This window comes from Poecilia mexicana, unplaced genomic scaffold (assembly GCF_051168715.1).
Source record: "Poecilia mexicana isolate PSO_F unplaced genomic scaffold, ASM5116871v1 scaffold_12, whole genome shotgun sequence".
Lineage (NCBI taxonomy): Eukaryota > Metazoa > Chordata > Actinopteri > Cyprinodontiformes > Poeciliidae > Poecilia > Poecilia mexicana.
In genome coordinates, this window is record NW_028263381.1 from 28,531,800 (window position 1) to 28,553,534 (window position 21,735).

The following is a 21,735-nucleotide window of genomic DNA, read 5'->3' on the forward strand; positions in this document are numbered from 1 at the left end:
AAAATTGTAAAAGAAATTCATGTCTAAAGTTAACGATAATTAAGATAAATGATTAAATTTAAACTAAATATCTCTAAAATGTGTTAGAATTTTTTGTATATGTTTTGTAGGTATGTTCTTCATTGTTCACCTGTGCAAATAAAATTGAGTGAGTTATGAAAACTTAACCACCTGAGCAAGAAAAATGAAAATCAATTCAGCAGGTTTCTAACTAAAGAATGCAAACTTTGACATATGTTAGAAATAAGTAAAACACAAACTTGTCACAAGCTCTTAGAGAGCTCAGAGTTCTAGTACAAGAACTGCTGTAGGGAGGGTGAGATGGCAAAATATATCCATCTCTTGAGTGACGCGGGGGTTAGTGTAAACACAATAGAGTAGCGTATCAATTCTGTGCAGTCTGGTGTAATTCTGTAAAATCATTAAACAACTTGAAGCTCATCTTGTCACCCTATCGCACAAACAACGTACTGTTAATGTTTATATGGAGGACATTTGAACAACATTTCACTTTTTGTCACATAAACAGAACTTTCCTCATTCTATCTTAATGGGATTTTATGTGAAAGACCAAGACAAAATATACAGCACAAATATGAAGTTGAATTTATGGTTTTCAAATATTTTTATGAATGAAAATTTAAAGGATGTATGCATTTGTATTCAACTCACCCATTACAGGATGTAAAAGCCTCAGAAATTTATTAACAGACATTTGTGAACAAACAGCATCATAAAGAACAGAGCAGGCAGCTCAGGGACACTACTGAGAAGTTCTCAACAGTGACAGGTTTAGCAGTAATATACTAAACTGCAAACATACATTTGGTCAGTGTCAGGGATAACTCTGTTTTAAACTACATGACTTGGGTCAAACCTTTTGGGTTTCCTTCCACAAAGTTATCACATTAGTTTGCTGGAGTTCTGGCTCATTCCTCCTGACAGAACTGGTGAGCAGTCCATATTGTAGGTCGCTTGAAATTTTAAGGTCGTCCTACAACTTCTCCATTAGACTGAGATCAAGGCTTTGTTATGGCCACAGCCAAACATTGGCATTGTTGTCCTTAAGTCACTTTGAAACCAAAGTGACTTTAAGTTTAGGGTTATTGTCCATTTGAAAGACCAGTTTCACTGTGGATGATGACAATGCCTTACCAGTTTCTGCCAGCATTTACACTAGGTCTTTGGCTTTTGTTCCATTTTAAGGTCAGATCAAATAAGTTCGGTGATTACTGGCAGGCAAAATGTTCAAGAGCTTCACATGGATATTATTTTCATCCCAGTAAAGTTAGTTTATACTTCTATTAAACACTGGAAATTTTATACATTAATCATTTGCTTATATTAAAAAAAAAAAGTTCAAAATGGGTTGACCTGGTGAAATCAGAATTTTAGAGAACACAGTGGAATTTCAGAAGGTACCAAAGTTTCGACAGCTCATTGAAGGGAGACAGTTCAGTTTATTAAACTAGCATGCTATGTATTGTTATATGATGCAATACATCGGATATAACAATACAAGTTTTAGTTGATGAGGTCTTGTTGTTTTATTTGTAAATTGTAAGCCAATTCAGTAAAAGGTATTTGTTCATTACTAGCTTTTATGAAGTAGCAATATGAACTAATTATGAACTAGTTTATTACTAGTTCATAACTGGAACCTGATCAGGTTCAATCAGGAATCAGATTTGAACCTTTGAGAATTAAGTTTGATAACTACTTTTAAGCCGTTTTGCTTTCACCTCAAAATTATGCAGTTATTTGTGTCTATATATCCTCTACAGTTGTATTTATAGTCTGTTATACACTATATTGCCAAAAGTATTCGCTCACTTGCCTTGACTCACATATGAGCTTAAGTGACATCCCATTCTTAACTCACAGGGTTCAATTTGACATCGGTCTAAAACAGCTTTAAATCTTTTGGGAAGGCTGTCCATAAGGTTTAGGATTTAGGAGTGTTTATGGGGATTTTTGACCAATTCTTCCAGGAGCACATTAGGGTAGGTTGGTTGATGTTGGACAAGAAGGCCTGGCTCTATTGGATTGAAGTCAGGACTCTGTGCAGCCTAGTCAAGTTTATCCACTCCAGACTCTGCTATCCATGTCTGTAAGGTCCTTGCTTTGTGCACTGGTGCACAGTCATGTTGGAAGAGAAAAGGGCCAGCTGCAAACTGTCCCCAGAAAGCGTGGACCAAGGAATTGTCCAAAATGTCTTGGTATGCTGAAGCATTCAGAGTTCCTTTCACTGGAACTAAGAGGATAACCCCAGCTCCTAAAAAACAACCCCATACTATAATCCCCCCTCCAAAAATCTTTACCTTTGGCACAATGCAGTCAGACAAGTAACTGTTGTCCTGGTAACTGCCAAACCCAGACTCATCCATCAGATTTCCAAATGGAGAAGTGCGATTCATCACTCCAGAGAACGTGCCTCCACTGACCATAATTTTTAATCCAACCTGCTGTCAGTGAGCATTACTCAGTGAGTTGTTTTTTTACTCAGTGCATGGGTAGGGCATGTCCAGTGGGTAATCAGACAAAATTAATGTTATGGAACGTTATGTGAGGCAACAAATCACTGATCAATTAAATTGGTAAAGTGACTTAAAGGATTATTTAGTTGTTGTTTTTTTAGGGGAGGTTCTGTGAAGTTATGAGTAATAGTTCCCTTACTTGTATCAGAGAGATGTCAAATCACAGAAGATCACAGAAGATTTAAGGATTCAATTATTCCTTGGAGTGGAGTTGGAGTTCTACGATAACTATGTAATTATAGAACTATGTTATCATAGAACAAATAACATAATTTACAGTTTCACAATAGATCATTACGTCTTAAGCAATTTTGTTTACCCAATCTCTGTGTTTCTATGTGAAGTCATGTGGAGTGAGAAAGAGCTGTATCAGCCAACCACTCACTGTAACATGCTGGTCTTCTGTAGTTCTGCCAATAACCGAGTACATTTTAGATTTGCACCAGTTGAGCATCAGGAATGTCAGGCTCTTGTTTATGTCAAATAAATAAGAACAATACATGGCAAATAATCTAACTCTAAGTGTAGTATTGAATAAACCCCTGAAAGCTGAACAGATATCATCTCTTAGCATACTTTAATAAACTGTGTTTTCTAAAATAAATCACAAGTCTGGGAAAAAGTTAACATTTTGTTTTTTTAAATGTACTCAATATCAGTGTTAACAATGCCACAAGTACTACTTAAAATCCAAAGTACAACAAGATCATATGAACATTCCTTTCATTCATTGTGATATGAACATCAGCATCTCTTTGATAAAGTCTACACATTGATGCTTTTGGCTAACTTTGTTTCAGAATCTTTCACTGTTGTGGTTAATTTTGTCAAAGAAGTCAGTTTTGTTGACACGGTGCCAACACTTATGGATAAATATCCTCAGTATATGCGTGTTCATAGGAATTTACAATGGTTTTGAACTAGTATTGAGCTTAAGACTTGTTTATTCTGGCAGCCACTGTGTAGAAACACTGCTTTCAGACCCACGGCTCCAGCCTTGCATGTTGGACACCTGTACTGACAAAGGACAGTGAGAAGGCTGCATGTATGCTGAGGAGTTCTGGGTGGTCTGGAAACACACTCCTTCTAAAATGCTGGCAGAAGAATTCTTTGCAAAGGACTCATATTCAGGGTCAGTTGGCTCCATTTTAATTTGGATGGTTCTTGATTTGATTCGTAGTTTATGTGGCAAAGCTGAAGAACTGACATCTGGCACTTTGTGAGTAGAAACAATAACGCTTCTTTGGTCAGCTACAGAAGGCACCAATCCCTTAGGGACTTGCTGCTCATCCTCACCATCTGATGCTTTGCATAAAGAATTTTCATCTGAGTTCCTGGGTGAGTTACTGGATGACCTGGCAGTCTGCATGAATGATGCTGCTTGAGAGTAGACATCAGACAAATGGCTAACCTTGCAATTTTTGTAGAGTTTATATGGTGTACTAGTTTCCTGCCAGGTGGAATTTTCTTCTGGTTCTTCTTTAAAATCTGCTGTCTTATAGACAGTAAAACTTGCTTGACTTGCAGCCCATGTTTCAGGCATGAGAGGTAAGTGTTTGATAGCTGATGCACAGCTTTTGCTTAGCTCTACATGTACAAGATCTCTTTGGAATAAACTCTGGACAGCAGTGGGAGATATCAACTCTTCATGGGAGTTTATCGTGGGAAGACTAGATAAATTTTGAACTTCTTGGGTATATGCTGATGAACTAACTAAGCCAAACTTAATTTTTAAAGACAGCAGTTCTGCCTTGAGGGAGGCATTTTCCTCTCCAAGTGCCATCAGCTTGTTTTCAAGGACCATGTCATTAATGCGTCTCTTCTCTCTTGAGCGCTTGGCAGCTTCATTGTTTTTGCGTCGTCTTTCCCAGTAAATGGTGTCTTTCTTTTCCTCTGGGATGAACTCGCGTTTTCTGCGGCACGTAGATTTAGTCTTGAAAGGAAATGATGAAATTTTGTGAGGTACAAGATTTCTGTTAGATCTATGTAAAGCCACAGCAAGCACCAAGGCATCATCCCCACTGTATGACTCATTGGAGTCAATGTCTTGCTTGACTGATTGCATATTCTTAATGTCAGAGACAGTCAGTATTTTCAAAGGCATTAACTGTGAGCCATAATGATGTTCTGGAACAGCAGTGACCTCTACACCGAATCAGTCCACTTGAATAGAAGAAATCTGTGAACAGACAATTAAAAAAATATTATTTACCAATACAAAGCAAAAAACAAAAGAGAAGCTCAAAAACTGTCAGGTTTTGTAAAGTTTATATATTTGTGTAATGGAAGAAGTGTCTTCATATGTTAGGAATAAGGGTCAATATCTTAAAAAGGTGAATTTATGTTCTCCAGGACATCAATGCCATTTTACAACACAATCAAGTGAAATTGGGTTCTGTGTCTTTAATAAGTTCCTACCCATTCTGACACTCCCCCTTCAGAACATCATCACAACAGTGCTTCTGCATGATGCTGTTTGCAACTGTTCATAGGAGCACTGTAGCACACCTTGCATTTCCACCAGGTGTTTGCTAATTGCTGCTGCCAGAAGCTCAGCTGGGAACTGAAGGAGGAGCTATTGCGTTTCCTCACAATAAGTTTTGCGTTTCCTCACAATATGCTTACTTATGAGGAAATGTTTGTGCCATAATCCAAGAGCACGCATTTTCAGTCTGAATGCAGGCTTTCTTGTCTTTCATGTCTTTTGTTCTCAAAACCTTTAATACGTTTGCTTATTTTGAAAGCAGGACTTCATGTCTTTCTTCTCAAAACTTGTAATGATTGTACTCAAAACTTCTCCTCACGCTCACACTTAGTCTCTGCTTACTTTTGAAAATGCCTTTTGTCACAGTCACCTGGCAACTTCTCAGCCAATAGTATGAAAGTGTTGTACTGGGTGCATTTGTTTCCTCCTAGCGGACGTGTCTGTGTGGAAACTATTGATTGTAGCAGCCTGCGCCACCCACTGACTATGGGTGGCGTGCCATGACGGACTATCATGAGAATTAAGCTGTCAACATGCTGGCTCTGGTCTGACAACAACTTCAAAATCGTAAGCTTTGCTCCAACCATTAGCCTCCATGTTTACTTCCGCAAACACAGAGCATTTCTTCTTTTTATGGCGGTTGGGAGAACACTGAGAACGCTGACATTATTGCGCAACTCTTCTGCCCATGCGGGACACTTTTAGGTCGTTTGCCCGTTCAGACTGCAGAACACATACAGGTCAGGCACGTGCAGAGGGGGTGGCTGGGGGTGCTTGAGCACCTGCCCTTTTTGCTCCTTGCCCCAAAGTGCCCTTTTGGTCAATTTTTTTTTTGGTATTATTATTTTCAAAGCCCTCTTCTGACACATAATAACATGTACTAAAATAATTGTTTTGCTTTGTTTTTTTGTACAACATAATAAGCCTTCCGGTCACCTTGTTACCTTTGACCTTTTGCCCGTGACGCATGACGCAGTTGCCTCTCGCGCAGTGACATAAGGCGGCTAACTGGAGCTCAGCATAGCGAACGTTCCAGATTACAGAACAGTTTTTGGTGAATTATATATATAAAAAAAACACTTTTTTGGTGAATAAAGTGGGGTAGACTTGCTACTTGTCAGATGACGGAAAACGTTGAAGTATCGTTTCTGCTTCAGCACGGAGTAGCGGTTTAAGCAGAGAGGTAATGAAATGCAACAGACACTGACAGGCCTCTGCATCTGCCTTTCTCTGAAGAACTACTGAGTGGGAGGAGACAGCCAGGTGAGGAAAAACTGTTCTTATCTATCGATTCAGTATTTTTATCATACAGACGTTAGGCTGGTGTTGTTGTGCCATTAGCTAGCTGCTAGCTAACGACTTTGCTAGCAAAGCTAGATAACTGAAAAGCTTCTTCCCTGTGTACGAGGCACATTGCCCGTCCAAAACTTATCATCTCCATAATGAATATATGTCCGATCTTCTAATTTCCTTTGCTGCATAATGTACATTGCATTTATTCTGGCGTTAGGTAAAATGTGTCTTGAAAGAGAATAGCACTTAAATAAAAGTCCAACAAGGATATTCATTTAGAATTAAAAATAACTCACCCTGAAGTATGTCATTAATGAAAGGAAAAAAACTCAACCCAGACTTTAAGTTTAGGGTCTGGTTCGCAGAGTGTGAAGTTAAATTTGTTTCCCCAATTATTCAATGGGAAAAATAAACTAACCTCAGTTAAGTAAAATAAAATTGTATTCAAAACTTTTGGAATTGTAATGATTTCTTTTTTTAAAAATTCTTTTGTTTAAAAAACTTTTTTTTTAAATTAAATAACTAATTTTTTTCTTGTGAACTTAAAAAGTTATTTGTCAAACATAAACTTTTATTTGCACACATCAGAAATCTTTTGTTGTGATTTTGGGCCCCGCCCACGATGTCATGAGAATCACAAGCAAAACTTTGAGTCAAACAAAAACTTAGAATATCAAGAAAAGATTTCTGACATGCACAAATAAGTTTGTTTTGCAAAAAAAAAAATCACTTCATGAGACAAATGTGTGATTTCAATCTTTAAAAAAGTTTTAAGCAAAACTCAGTAGGCTTTTCCTATAGTGACATGCATTAACAATTCAATTTTTGCTTTTGTTTTTTTCTTTTTTTCTGCAGTTCCACCTTAAAGTTTGATGCAGCTCTGCTTTCCTGAATGGACCATCTTCATCTCCACTGCAGCAAACAGGTCCACTAAAATGTTGCATTGTGCCCTTGTTTATATTTTTAATAGTGTAATTCTGCAAAGACAAAATATGTAAATCAGAGCTAAACCACCAGCTCTGATTTAATATCTTGCTAAATTGCGGGTTTGAATACTTTCCTATAACAAAATAGACCTGCAGAAAGAAATTACTAATAAAATATCTTACATATGCATAGTTGTATGATCTATATAGAGATTTTCCTTAGCTTTGACTGTATATTTCACAATTTTGTAATTTATCATTGTTTATTAAACTCTGAAAGCTGTGTGGCTTTGTTCATATTCTGTCCTAGAATGCGGTTAGATGTGCCCTTTTTTTTTTAGCACCTGCCCCTTTAGTAGTCTCTGCACGGCCCTGATACAGGTTGCATTTATTTGGAAGTATGAATTGGCCATGCCAAAAAAAAAAATCCAATTTGACAAAAAAATCAGAATTGGGTCACTTCGAGGTGCAGTGTGAATGCAGCTTAAGTTTGAGCGAGAGGAGAAGTTTTGAGTACAAGCATTACAAGTTTTGAGAAGAAAGACATGAAATCCTGCTTTCAGACTGAAAACATGTGCTCTTGGATTATGGCAGGAAAATTCCCCCATACTTGCTGGTCCATTTTATAAATTGACTCACAAATGTCAATTTAAAATTTCAAATGTATACACGTTTAAAGAGCCTCAGTGAAAACATATTTATTATTAACTCTTTGGTGCAAAAAACTGATTGAAAATCGATTTATTCACTACATGTTTATGTCTGCTTGTTTAAGGCTGAGATGGAACTGCATAGGAAAACGTCTCTTTAAACCATTCAGACTACCAATACAAAAAAATCAAAACTGTCAGATGACTCATTATCCTGTGATGATAACTCAAAAATAGTCCAAATAGTTTGGATGTATTTTTTATTTCTTTCCTTTTTATGGAAAGTTTCTGTTTATTTCATAGGTTTGTGGTGCATTTCTATGCTAAAGAAAAATATATAAAACTTCAGATATTTCACAAGATATTAACGTACATGGAAAAACCTTACAAAAACCTTACAATATAGCAGAAAATACGATGGCAACCTTAGAAAGGCTTATAGCATTAAATTATGCTGCATGAACTGATCAGTACATTATTGCGAGAGAACGCAAAACCTATTGCGAGGTAATGCAATACTTTTGCAAAAGAAAAAATCGTACATGTCCCTTTGGGGACTCTGTAATAATGCAACTTTGTAAAATCAAACAAGTCGATTTTACATAGTCCTTTCCCACTGCCCTTTGCCTACTCAATTTTGTCTCTCAAAAGAGCCCTGCAAATTGTAAACACTTTGTTATTACAGTAAACAAATGACTGATTTCATGTTGGTGTTACCTAGAAATCAGTATTATTTGTACACTGAGAAATTTGCTGTTTTTATAGTCATCTGTTTAAATTAGGCATCCACAGGGGTCATTTTCTGGAGGACTGGTGTGGAGATGTCCCCACCAATATTATTTGCAGACAGTAACTCGGCAGCAGCTGCTCACTCTGTTCAAAGCATTAATAGCCAGTGCATGACTGCTTTTTAAAATTCCTTTGTAAAACATACCGTAAATGACAAGTTCGCTCAGTGATTAGTGGATTTGGACATCACCTGACTTACGTGCGTCACGGGCCATTTCTTTGCATTGAGTCAAGAATATTGGTTCTTGGGAAAATGATACAATCAAGCAAAGAATCTGAAAAGGGGACACAAAGTTTTGCTATTTGTCTATGACAGCAAGATAACAAGGTCCATGGGAATAACATTTCACAGGTCAGTAAAAGGTTTTAAGTAAAAAAAAATATTAATAATGTAGGTACATATTAAGGTTGACTTGACAACCTTAATATGTACCTGTGCTGCACAGTTTGGTGTGTTTTGGTTCAGTTAACACAAAATAAGGCGACCCACATATTTTCTGACAGATAATTAAGTTTTTAAATTAACTAATCAACCACTGCTAACATCAGGTTCTTAATGATCGCAAAGTTAACATTAAGTCTGGAAAATCAAAAAACATAAAACTGTAAGGGTCTGAATGTTTTGTTTGGGTGTTTTTACATATTTGATTGTGTGGGAAATGCTGCTCTGTGGAGCTGTTGTTTATTGGTTGCTATGGTAACATGACTGAGGAAAAAAAGAATACAACCACCAGTTTTTCTATGTTTTTTTTCCTCCCCTGGACTAATTATATAATTTGTTCATAGATCCTGGCTGTATTCAGAGCATTGAAATATTTCATAAAGCATGGGAGCCAAAGTTTATTTGTAAACCATTGTTCCTAGAGCAGCAATTAGGTAAAATTAAATTATTGGCTAATATAAAAGAGAAATTTGCTTAGTCCTCTAAGCAAATTTCTGGTGAACTTCAGATCAGTTTAGAGAATCTTGGACAAAATAGAGAAGGCAATAGGCAAGTACAGTAAAGCTACTACTGTACGTTTCATCTGTAACTTCTATAAAATTGTGTGATATTACTAAGAGGCCCAGTTAGAGTCAGTTCTCCAGCTTGTTGTGAAACTCGCTTCATGCCAGAACAGTTATATTTCACGTTTGTCACCCATTAAAACATTTGAGGAAATGCTTACATCAGCGCAGCTCAGTGTAAGTGGCCACAGTAGCCCTTTATGTTTCCTAAAGGATACTAATACTCAACTTACTCATTGTCTTAATATGGCAATAACGTAGCAACATAAGTTTAATATGCCAATGTTTCAACTAGAGTCGCAGATGAGGGTTTCCTGCTGTATTTTCTTCCAGCAATTTTAGCCATAGGCCGTCAGCTCCACCTTATTGCTCCAAATTCCTTCATTATTCGCCTGTATTACAGAATAATCCACGCCCTTGCTTCGGCCTCCTGTTAGCGATTTCTCTTGTAGTCATGCGGTTTTTATTCAGTGTCAATAACTATAAAAACCTGTGTTAGTTTTGCTACTGGAGTGCCGGCGTATTGATTTAATGACCCGAAACGAGTCACATGCAGCAGAAAGACAAAACTAAGATTTCACTCGGTTGTATGAAATCATAACCTTTTTCTCATGACCTGGTCCACATACGCCCTTAAACGTAACAGCACAAAAAAATCACTCATCCCAACAGAGTAACCAGGACTTGCAACCATCTGACTCATCATGCTTCTATATCGTTATTCTTTTTACCTCTGCCATACCAAATTCTATAATAACAACGTACCTACATTTGTGACAATTAACATCAAGCCTACGAAACACGAATCCACAGAATTGCAATGGATTTTTAAAAAAAGTCACGAAATGATTCAATTGCCGACATTCTCGACTTAAGGAGGCGTTTCCTCAGCTCTCCTGTTTAGTTTACCAAAGGGCAAGTGAAAGGTAAGCTAACGTATGTGCTGTTGGAACTCTTTCAAGTTCGCAAATATCATCAGACAGCGTTTTCAGACTTAAAATCAACATCGAACAATAAGATGTCTACCTTTTATACCTCGATGAGTTTGGTCTTAGTTCCTTTCACATAGTTCAAGATATGAGCGAGGCTTAGGATCTTGATGGAATTCCTACAAGTGACTGTCTTCCTTGGTACCTTGGTTATATTCTTAATATGGCCAGTGTCTAGATCTGTGTTAGTAGGTCAGTTGGGAAACGTATTTGCAGCGTAAGCTGAATGACAGCTAAATTAGCCAACCAGAACTGTTTCCCTCCGCCATTTCACTGCCCCTTCGGCACTCACACAGGAAGTTGTTTCTCTTCTTCTTGCTTTATTACTATTTTTACATTTACAAATAACAATCACAGGAAAGAGACAAACAATGACGATATAATACAAAACAGTTGATAAAGTATATCAGGGGTGGCGAACCTGCGGCTTTCGAGCCGCATGCGGCTCTTTGACGGATCCTGCTCTTTGATAGTGAAATTTCCCACACCCCTTGAAGGCAACACTGACAAAAGCGTTGCCTTTAATTAAAATTTATTTTTTAATTAAACATTTTGAACAATTGTATAGAATCAGGTGGCATGTATATACAAGAAGATATCAAATCTTACAGGTTTAAATATGAGATGAAAGAAAAATGTGACATTAAACAGAGAAAGAAAGAAAAACAAACATAGGGGCACTATTTCTCATCAAATAAATTCAGCTCATTATAGGCATCAACTAGCTGTTTTGTATACTTTTTTCATCAATTTTAAGACTCTTGAGGGGTTGTCCATCAGAAGGCTTTTAAAGGTTGAAAAGTCTGGTTTTCTATTTCCCCATTTACAGGAGTGGATGAAACATTTGGCAAGGATCAGCAGGTAGTAATTTCTTTTGTCTCCGAGGGTGGTTCCAAATATTACATCCTCTCTGTTTAAGGGAAGAGGTAGGAAAAGCTTTTTGATGAGATCCAGTCCTGAAAGTTTCCCCAAAATGTTCCAGTGTGCACAGAAAAAGAGATGATCTGTTGTTTCAATATCCTTGTCGCAAAAGGTACAACTGTTAGTGTCAAAGTTGAATCTTTATCGTAATAGTTCCCTGGATGGACAAATGTTATTGAGAATTTAAAAATTTATTTCTTTAGTTTTCAAGGGTTTTTAAGGTAAGCAGTTCTCCACTTATTAATCTCTGAATCAGAAAACAAATGTAAAAAATTGAGTTTCTATTGGTCCTACAGGAAATATAAAATTAGTTAGATGCTGACACATCTGTTATAGTTTTGTGCATTTTTTACACAATGTTTCACTGTTGGCATAAGTATTATTTGATAACCGTAATACATGTCCAATGCATTGTTGAACATTCAGGCAGAATGTTAAAAAACATTCATTGCCCAGTATAATACCAAAAGACATAATAATTTCCTCTAAATTATTTTGCTATTTCACATTACATAAGTGAAACATTGCTGTTGCTGCATTTTCAATATTTACTCACAAAAATAATTTTCAACCAAATATATTCTGTAGAAGATGTAGCACACATTTTTCAATGCTGATATGTTATAAATTATGAACAATATATTACAAATCAGGCTATTATGTTAAACACAAAACTTTCTCATACCCAGGATTACAAACAGTTGACTCAAGTGCAAATATTGTAAATATTTTCATATCATATTACACTGTCAGATCACCATACACTTAGCACAAACTGATGACTGTATCTGTCAGACAAGTAAATGCTGTCATTGCCACATGCTTTTATTTAATCAGCAACATAACATCATGATGTAGAAGTTAGATCGTCATACACTTTGCTATTAACAGCTGTATGACATCCCGACTTAGCAGTTAACCATTTAGACCAGGGGTATCAAACTCAATTTCACCGAGGGCCACTTCAGCATATTGGCCACCCTAACGGGCCACATTGACGGTACAAATCAGGAGTGCATCCCTGCTAAATATTGCATTTGAGTTTCCATGGATGTAAAATTACTGCTCAGTTTAAAAATTACGATATTTAAATCAGTGTTTAAATGTAAGCAAACAAATAATAAAAACAAGTCACATGGGCAGACATTATAGACTTTACGCAAAGATTTAGTCTCAGAGGCAACTAAAATCAATTAATTAAAAAAATCCTTTCTGAATATCATCTGAACTAAATGCCTCTTTCTGACCGGGAGCTGACAGAGTGTTGAAGAGTTCTGGACCGGACGCTTTGGAGCGTCTGGTTAGGAAGCGCATTACAAACCTTTGGTTGAAATGGCGCGTTAAATTCAAGTCTCCATTACAGAGAAAAAACTAAAGAGAATGCAACGTTGAGGATCCATTTGAGGAGCCGGCAGTTTATCTTGAGGAAATAAATGACGATGCAAAAGTTAATTAGACTGTAACATGCGCAGTGCGCTGCTCAACCACTGCGGACTGCGAAGAATTAGAAACCGCTGGAAGTAACTCATCCAGCAGCGGATTTAAAAATGGAGCCTTCTTGGTTCACGTTACCCAGGAGAGCGGCGTTCTGGAGGAGCTGCAGACGTAACATCTGTCCGTTTCCGAGAAGCGAAACCACGCAAAAAAAAAAAGAAAAAAAATCCTGGTAAAAGCTCACACCAGACCGCGCAGGGTAAAACAAATGAATATTAACTAAACCACATAAAATGCGACTAAATAGCCGATGTTAATATGATTGTAATTTCACGGATAAAAATATGACCAATTTTATTTATTTATTTATTTTTTATGTTGTCGGTCAAGATAACGTCTAGCGTGACCTGCCACCCCTGACACCAACTCACACACATCTTCATTCACAGTCTTGTAAATCAATTTTTCTTTTCTTGGACGTTTTGATGTTAGCTTGTCGATGTCTCAGTTTTATTCGATGGGAAAAGCAGCTTGAGGTGACTCTGCTGCTCTCTAGTGGCGAGAAGCCGTAATGTTTGGCTGGTAACAATCGGAATGCATTATGGGATATGTAGTTTGTAGTCAATTCGTGCTCAAAACCTATTTTAAGTCAATCAACGGCATATGAAATGCTGGGGCGGGCCACATAAAATGACATGGCGGGCCACATGTGGCCCGCGGGCCTTGAGTTTGACACATGTGATTTAGACCATCATCAAGAAACAGAGAGGCGAGTTTTAGACAGGGGATGTTTTGTAGTTGAACTGACAGCTCCTCTAAATGCTGCAGACCTCTTAATGCACATGCATACTCACTGCATGTATGCTATTATGACTGCATATGATGATCTGACATTGCTAACTTTCTTACCATAGCACAGCTAGATAGCTATGTCTACTTGTCAGTGTTACCTGTCTAAAACTGCTACCGTCATGTTTACAAACCAAAAACTATAACTGGTTGTTATTGTTAAAAATCATCAATGGATAGCATTCATTGAGTGACGGGACTGAAATGGAAGCTTAGGAGTTATGCTTAGCATAGTATTGGAACAATTTATATTCACGACCAAACCACAAGAATTTCACTTCCTTCATCAAAATATCCTACCCGTTTAAAATGAAAAGCTATCGCAGATGTATGCACTAATCCTTGTATTAGAATATCCTACCTTTAAAAAATACAGTAGTTGATGTTGATGTTAGTAGTTGTGCTAAAATCCTTAGTCGGCATGTCCTACACAAGTAGGACATGTGCTATCCCGTATACAAATACGGGATAGCACATTCTGTTGAATCAAATCCCTTCATCTACCTTTAGAAAATATAGTGGGAGCATTTGTTGATGTACTTAATCTTTTCATCACAATGCCCAACTTTAACAAAATATTAGATATTTTGTGCTACCTAAATAAATATTTAGGTAGCACATTTTGTTGCTCCAATTCCCTTTATTTGATTTTCCTACATTTCGTGAAATACAGAGGTATATATTGATTAACTAAATTCCTACATCAGAATATACCTTTTAAAAATATTTAAAATACAGAGGTGTTTGTAAGAATATATACTGAATCAAAAAGTATCAGACAGGGGAAACAAGTTTTATTTAAATTAACTTTAACACAGACCTGAAAAATAAGGATACTCCCTTATGTCAAAATTTAATTAATCGAGTTTGATGGATTAAAAAGCCACACCCAAATAAAAAATCAATGCTAACGCCTCAGCCATTTGTTGAATCTGCATCATATAATGCTTATCGTATAAAACATCTGTTTTAATAAGGTTTTATATGGCCTTATCTGATTAATAAAACTATATAAAAATTCTTATCGTATGAAACATGTTTTGATTGTTTAATTTGAGCCTTATCATTGTATTAAATCCTTATCGTGAATTTCCAGATTTAAATGAAGTATGGAGTTAATTTCTTTCACAATTATTCAATAAAAAAATCATGTCAAACAAAAAAAGTAGTATTCAATCAAAAATAAAATTCAAACAAAAAAAATCTTAAAAATATTTTAATCATAAAAATATTTTTTTACGAAACAAAATTTTTTTTAAAGAGTTTCTTTTTATTGAAATCACTCATTTTTGTTTGAAACTTTTGTTTTTTGGTTGAGTCTAATTTTTTATTTGAAGCTCCTGTTTTTTTGGTTGAACTCTACGGAGCCCTCCAGGGGACATGGGATTTTTTTTCTTTTGCGTTCCTCTACTGATCAGTTTATGCGGCATAATTGATACTGGAAGCCTTTCTTACGGTGGCCACCGTACTTTATGCTTTAATAAAAACTTATAAGGTTTTTCCATGGAATATTTCTGAGTTATTATCGCGGGGTAATCAGTCATCTGATTGTGTCTCTATTGTGTTCGCGTCTGAATGGTTTAAAGTGCTGCTTTCTGTGCCGTTCCATCTGAGCCTTAACAGACATAAACATGCAGTAAATAAATCGATTTTCAATCAGTTTTTTGCACAAAAGAGTTAATAATAATAATAATATTTGTAATATTTGTTAATAATAACAAACAGGGTCAGGGCCGTGCAGAGACAACTAAAGGGGCAGGTGCTCAAAAAAAAAAAAAAGGGTACCTCTAACCGCATTCTAGGACAGAATATTAACAAAGCCACACAGCTTTCAGAGTTTAATAAACAATGATACATTACTAAATTGTGAGATATACAGTCAAAGCTAAGGAAAATCTCTATACAGAGCATACAACTATGCATATGTAAGATATTTTATTAGTAATTTCTTTCTGCAGGTCTATTTTGTTATAGGAAAGTATTCAAACCCGCAATTTAGCAAGATATTAAATCAGAGCTAGACCACCAGACATATTTTGTCTTCACAGAATTACACTATTAAAAATATAAACAAGGACACAATGCAACATTTTAGTGGACTGTAATCTATAAAAAAGAGCTGTTTGTTTGCTACACTTGCAGTGGAGATGAAGATGGTCCAATCAGGAAAGCAGAGCTGCATCAAACTTTAACATGGAACTGCAGGAAAAAAAAAACAAAAGCAAAATTTGAATTGTTAATGCATGTCACCATGAGAAAAGCCTACTGAGTTTGGCTTAAAAAACTTTTTTTAAAAATTAAAATCAAATTTTTGTCTCATGAAGTGAAAAAATTATTTGCAAAACAAACTTATTTGCGCATGTCATAAATCTTTTCTTGCTATTCTAAGTTTTTGTTTGACTCAAAGTTTTGCTTGTGATTTTCATGACATCGTGGGCGGGGCCCAAAATCACAACAAAAGATTTCTGATGTGTGCAAATAAAAGTTTATGTTTGACAAATAACTTTTTACGTTCATGAGAAAAAAATGAGTTATTTAATTTAAAAAAAGTTTTTTGAACAAAACTTTTTGTTTTAAAAAAAGGAATCATTACAATTCCAAAAGTTTTTATTACATTTTTATTTAACTGAGGTTAGTTTTTTTTTTTTCATTGAATAATTGGGGGGGGGGAATTTTACTCCATACTCTGCGAACCAGACCCTAAACTTACTTAAAGTCTGGATTGAGTTTTTCCCCTTCATTAATGACACACTTTTATTACATACATTATATCTATCATCTGCGACAGACTGGCGACCTGTCCAGGTTGTATCCCGCCTCTCACCCGGAACGTTAGCTGGAGATTGGCACCAGCAACCCCCCCGACCCCACTAAGGGACAAGGGTGTAAAGACAATGAATGGATGGATGGATATATCTTTCATGGTAATTCAGGGTGAGTTATTTTTAAGTCTAAATGAATATCTTTGTTGGACTTTTATTTAAGTGCTATTCTCCTTCAAGATACATTTACCTAACGCTAGAATAAATGCAATGTACTTTATGCGGCAAAGGAAATTAGAAGACATATATCCATTATGGAGATGACAGGTTTTAGAAGGGCGATGTGCCCCTATTGCATAAGTAATACTGAAGATTGACTGCTATCATTAACGATAAAGGGAAGAAGCTTTTTAGTTATCTAGCTTTGCTAGCAAAGTCGTTAGCTAGCAGCTAGCTAATAGCACAACAACACCAGCCTAACGTCTGTATGATAAAAATACTGAATCGATAGATAAGAACAGTTTTTCCTCACCTGGCTGTCTCCTCCCGCTCAGTAGTTCTTCAGAGAAAGGCAGATGCAGAGGCCTGTCAGTGTCTGTTGTATTTCGATACCTCTCTGCTTAAACCGCTACTCCGTGCTGAAGCAAAAACGATACTTCAATGTTTTCCGTCATCTGACAAGTAGCAAGTCTACCCCACTTTATTCACCAAACGCGTTTTTTTTAATTCACCAAAAACTGTTCTATAATCTGGAATGTTTGCTACGTTGAGCTCCAGTTAGCCGCCTTATGTCACTGCGCGAGAGGCAACTGCGTCATGCATCATAGGCAAAAGGTCAAAGGTAACAAGGTGACCGGAGTGCTTATTATGTTGTACAAAAAAAAATATAAAAAAATTTAAAAAATTAAAAAAATAATTTTAGTACATGTTATGTGTCATAAGAGGGCTTAGGAAATAATAATACCAAAAAATAAAATATAAAAAATTGACCAAAAGGACACTTGGGGGCAAGGAGCAAAAGCGGCAGGTGCTCAAGCCCCCCCCAGCCCTCCCCCCCCTCCCCTCCTCCGTGGAAAAACCTTATAAGCTTGTATTAAAGCATAAAGTACGGCGGCCACCGAAAGAAAGGCTTACAGTATTCAGTTATGCCGCATGAACTGATCAGTAGATTATTACGAGGGAACGCAAAAGTTTTGCGAGGGAACGCAGAAGAAAATAAATTCACCAAATCCCCTGGAGGGCTCCGTAAAATGCAACAAGTAGAAAGAGAGGACCTCCGAAAATATTTAAAGCAGAAAAACAGAAATCCCGCCCCTTTATCTCTGTTGGTTCATTCAAACATAAGCTAAAAAGTGGAATGGGCATCTGCAAGGGAGCAGGAAGATAAGAGCAGTTGGGGTGGAGTCTATCCGTGTGAGGAGGAGGTTGCATCAGGGATTTTCTAGAACTTTCCATGGGGAGGGGAAAACATTCCCTGTCTGATTAAGATAAGAGTTTGATTTAACAGAAGGTTCCAGAATCCTGTCTGTTTTATTTCGATAAGAGCTTAATTTAAATCTGGAAATTCACGATAAGGATTTAATACAATTATAAGGCTCAAAATATACAATTAAAACACATGTTTGATGTGATAAGGGTTTTATATAGTCTTATTAAACAGATAAGGCCATATAAAACCTTATAAAAACAGATGTTTGATACGATAAGCATTATATGATGCAGATTCAACAGATGGCCGAGGCGATAGCATCAACTTTTTATTTGGGTGTGGCTTTTTAATCCATCAAACTCGATTAATTAAATTTTGACATAAGGGAGTATCCTTATTTATGACCTCTACAAATACAGATCCACACAAACTCTTTGTTGCACATTAATAAGTTGTATAGTCTTTATCAAATGTACCACTGTCAAAATGTGTCCACCGGACTGCATAGGTCACTGTGCACCTGAAAAGATAGGATATGCTTAATATACACTAATGTCATTATATTGCAAAACAGGATTTGATTAAGCCATTATGAGGATGGAAAAGGCAACGCCATAGATTTTGATGTTATGCATGGGATGTTAAAAATAAAGTGGCTTAAACTATGTTTGCAAAATCTAAATTCCATTTGGCTTGTTATTCCAAATTTGGCCTTTAAAAATTTAGGTGGACTTGATTTCCTGTTAAGATGTGATTTCGATCTTAGGAGATTACCAGTAAAACTCTCAGATTTTCTTCAACAGACTCTTTTGTATTGGAAGCTCATCTTCAAACACAACTTCACGCCACATAACACACCAATATAGAACAATAGATATATATTAGGGATGTGCCGATCAGGTTTTTTCCTGCCGATACCGATACCGATCACCCATGAGGGCCGATACACCGATACCGATCACCGATACCGATCACATAATTATTATTTATTTATTTTTTATCATAAACACTACCGGTTACATTATGTGGAAAAAGGAACCATGAATTCACCTTAATTTAGACAAAAACTTGTTTTTAATAACTTTTTCCAAGAAGAAAACTAAACAAAACAGGCATAAATTGTACTGCTATTGATAATACTATCTTTAACAGACTGATAACATATGAAGGCTCTGAAGAGGCTAAATAATACAAAGAGCCAAAATAAAACCTCTCAACATTGCCAAAAAGTTCAAGTATAAAACTTAACATTCAAAGACAAAAACAGGTTCCATTACAATGAACAATCCAGAGTTACTGAATGAAAACTTCCTGTTAGCATGGCGGCTAGCTGATTACTGCTAGCTCTGATTGGCTGTTTCTGACTGAGCGGAGTAATTATGCAGAACAGGGAGGAGATCGATTATTTTTTTAGAGATTATTTGTCTCATGTTAGGACAGCGGAAGTTTTAATACTATGTAAAATGTATTTTTTAAGTTAGATGCTGCAGCTTTAATCAGAGGTTCGGTGTGAGAGTCACCACCAGGTGGAGCAGAAGCGAAGCTCCATCTGTCAAATATTACTACCTGTAGCGTAGCAGCGGTTCAACAGGAGAGCAGAACCAGCGTCTTACATCGCAGCACGAAGACTTCAATAATTTTGCGGGTTATTTGTTTAGCTTTCTGACCGTCATGCTAATCCGGGTGAGTGTTTGTAGCTGTGCGCTGCTTTACCTGCTGTCTGATCCTCCGTATGTCTTTTTTACTGCAGTGAGCCTCGATATAGCCAAACTCCGTCAAGTATGGCAGTTTTTATGTCGTATTAGCTTCGTTGTGTTGATGCATTTTGACTGCTTCAATTTTCCCCACAACACGCAAACTTCCCCATTCACTCAGTGCATCATAGTTCCACATCGCTTAGGATTTGTTGTTGCGCGTTTGCGCAGTGTGAAGGAAAGAGGAGACCAGCTGCACAAGCAGGCTGCGAAATGAGATGATCGGTATCGGTAAAAGAGCCAATGATCGCCGATCACCGATCATGCACTTTTTCACGAAAATCGGCCCGATTATGATCGGTGACCGATCGATCGGCACACCTCTAATATATATTGATCAAAAGAAAATCAATTTTTATTGAGGATTGGGAAAGGTATGTGGGCTGTTTCTCACTTTTGGGATGTATTTGGAAACATATTGCAGCACTCTGAGTTTTATGATAAATTTCAAATATATTGTACCCAGCCAAAATATAAAAAAATTATTAAGGCCTTCCCACGTCAGTTTGCATTAATGGTTAGGCAGGATTTAATATATTCCAAAGTTTTTCCTCATTTACACTTTGTATTGAACATGTTGATTTTCGTGATGTCAAATGCAGTAAGTTTATAAGAAGCTGCTATGACAAACGTCACATACACAAATGACACTACTTTAAAACCATTCCTTATTTTATACAGTGGAAGAATGAGTTAAATTTGTTTTATAAGTCTTTATGTTTGGTGATGTCAAAAAATGCTTTTAAGTTGACCTCTTTTTTGAAACCTTTCTCACTTTAATGTACTGCCCTGCTTTTTTAAAAAATGTTTTTTTTTAATGTTGTATATTTAAGCTGCCCCGCTAAAGTCCTGATGCATTTCAAGTTATCTGTGTTGTTTTTACTGGTTGTATAGTTCTGTTGGCATCTTGTTCTGTAAATTCATAATGCATATATTATGCTACCTTTATGGAGTTGATTGTAGTGATGGGTAGATGAGGCGTCATGTATCATTTCGACACATAGCAAAACTGTGTTGATTCTGTGTCACTGTGTCACTGAATACTGACACCTGCTGGACAATAAAAATTCCCACAGGCAACGTAGTGATTTGATGACCTAGTCTATACAAATATGATTTAAGTCTTCGTATTTTATTGAATATTATATATTGTATTATGTCATATCTTAACTCCCGTTATGTTCGTTTCTGAGGTACAGGAATAATGTTCCTGGGCCAGTTTGACCCAGGGAGTGTTTTATCATGCAACAGTGTCAGAAACCAAAAGATTCCTCCAAAACATTTTTGTATCTGATTATTAACTCCAATACTTACCATTTCAATCAATATTTGTGCAATGATGTTTTTTTATTTCTTAGAAATTAAGGATTAATGACGACAACTTACTCAATTATTCATTTGGACATAAAAAATGGAATTTATATTTTTTATGTCCACTGAAAATAATCTAGACACACTCAAAAAAACTATAATTTCCTTGAAATTGATCTTTAGTAAAAAATTTTATATTACATTTTATTTTTTTCAATGGGTGATCTTTATAATTGAACTTGAGACACACATACTGTTCCAGGTCAAATTGACCCGTCAATTAAAATCAAGATAAATGAGTCATGCAGAGAGTATTTGTTTTCCTCCACTTCTACTGAGTGTCCACTCAGTGTGGGTGGAGTTTGCCCACGGGAATGGAAAAGGTTCCTGTCAAAAGTTGTATGAACACCTGCTTTCTCGCAGTTCGTAGTGAAGTAAAGAGAATACTGAGAAAAAAAGTGGGCTTGTGTGTATCTGCGTGTGTATGTGTGTTGTGTTGTGTTTGTGTGTCTGTGGTGAAATGTGGTTCATAGCTGCAAGGAAACATATAGAATTGGACATTTTTTAATCTTTTTTTGCACTTTGACTGGCGGATCAAATT

General features: G+C 36.4%; 1 protein-coding gene across 2 annotated transcripts; it reads right to left on the reverse strand.

The window, feature by feature from the left end:
• Positions 1–3,097: 3,097 nt before the first annotated feature.
• nfil3 (nuclear factor, interleukin 3 regulated) lies at positions 3,098–10,869 on the reverse strand. 2 transcript variants are annotated; one of them, XM_088011309.1, is made up of 2 exons: positions 10,721–10,869; positions 3,098–4,716 (listed from the first exon to the last, which is right to left on the reverse strand). In XM_088011309.1, the coding sequence occupies exon 2, from the start codon at positions 4,639–4,641 to the stop codon at positions 3,481–3,483; it is 1,161 nt and encodes a 386-aa protein (XP_087867435.1). In that variant the 5' UTR covers positions 4,642–4,716; positions 10,721–10,869; the 3' UTR covers positions 3,098–3,480. The 2 variants fall into 2 exon arrangements, with proteins under 2 accessions (XP_087867435.1, XP_014833234.1); XM_014977748.2 differs by having other exon boundaries at positions 10,712–10,866.
• Positions 10,870–21,735: the final 10,866 nt, after the last annotated feature.

Bases quoted from the DNA above. Each gene is read 5' to 3' on its own strand.
- nfil3 (XM_088011309.1), bottom strand. From the start codon at position 4,641: ATGCCTTTGAAAATACTGACTGTCTCTGACATTAAGAATATGCAATCA.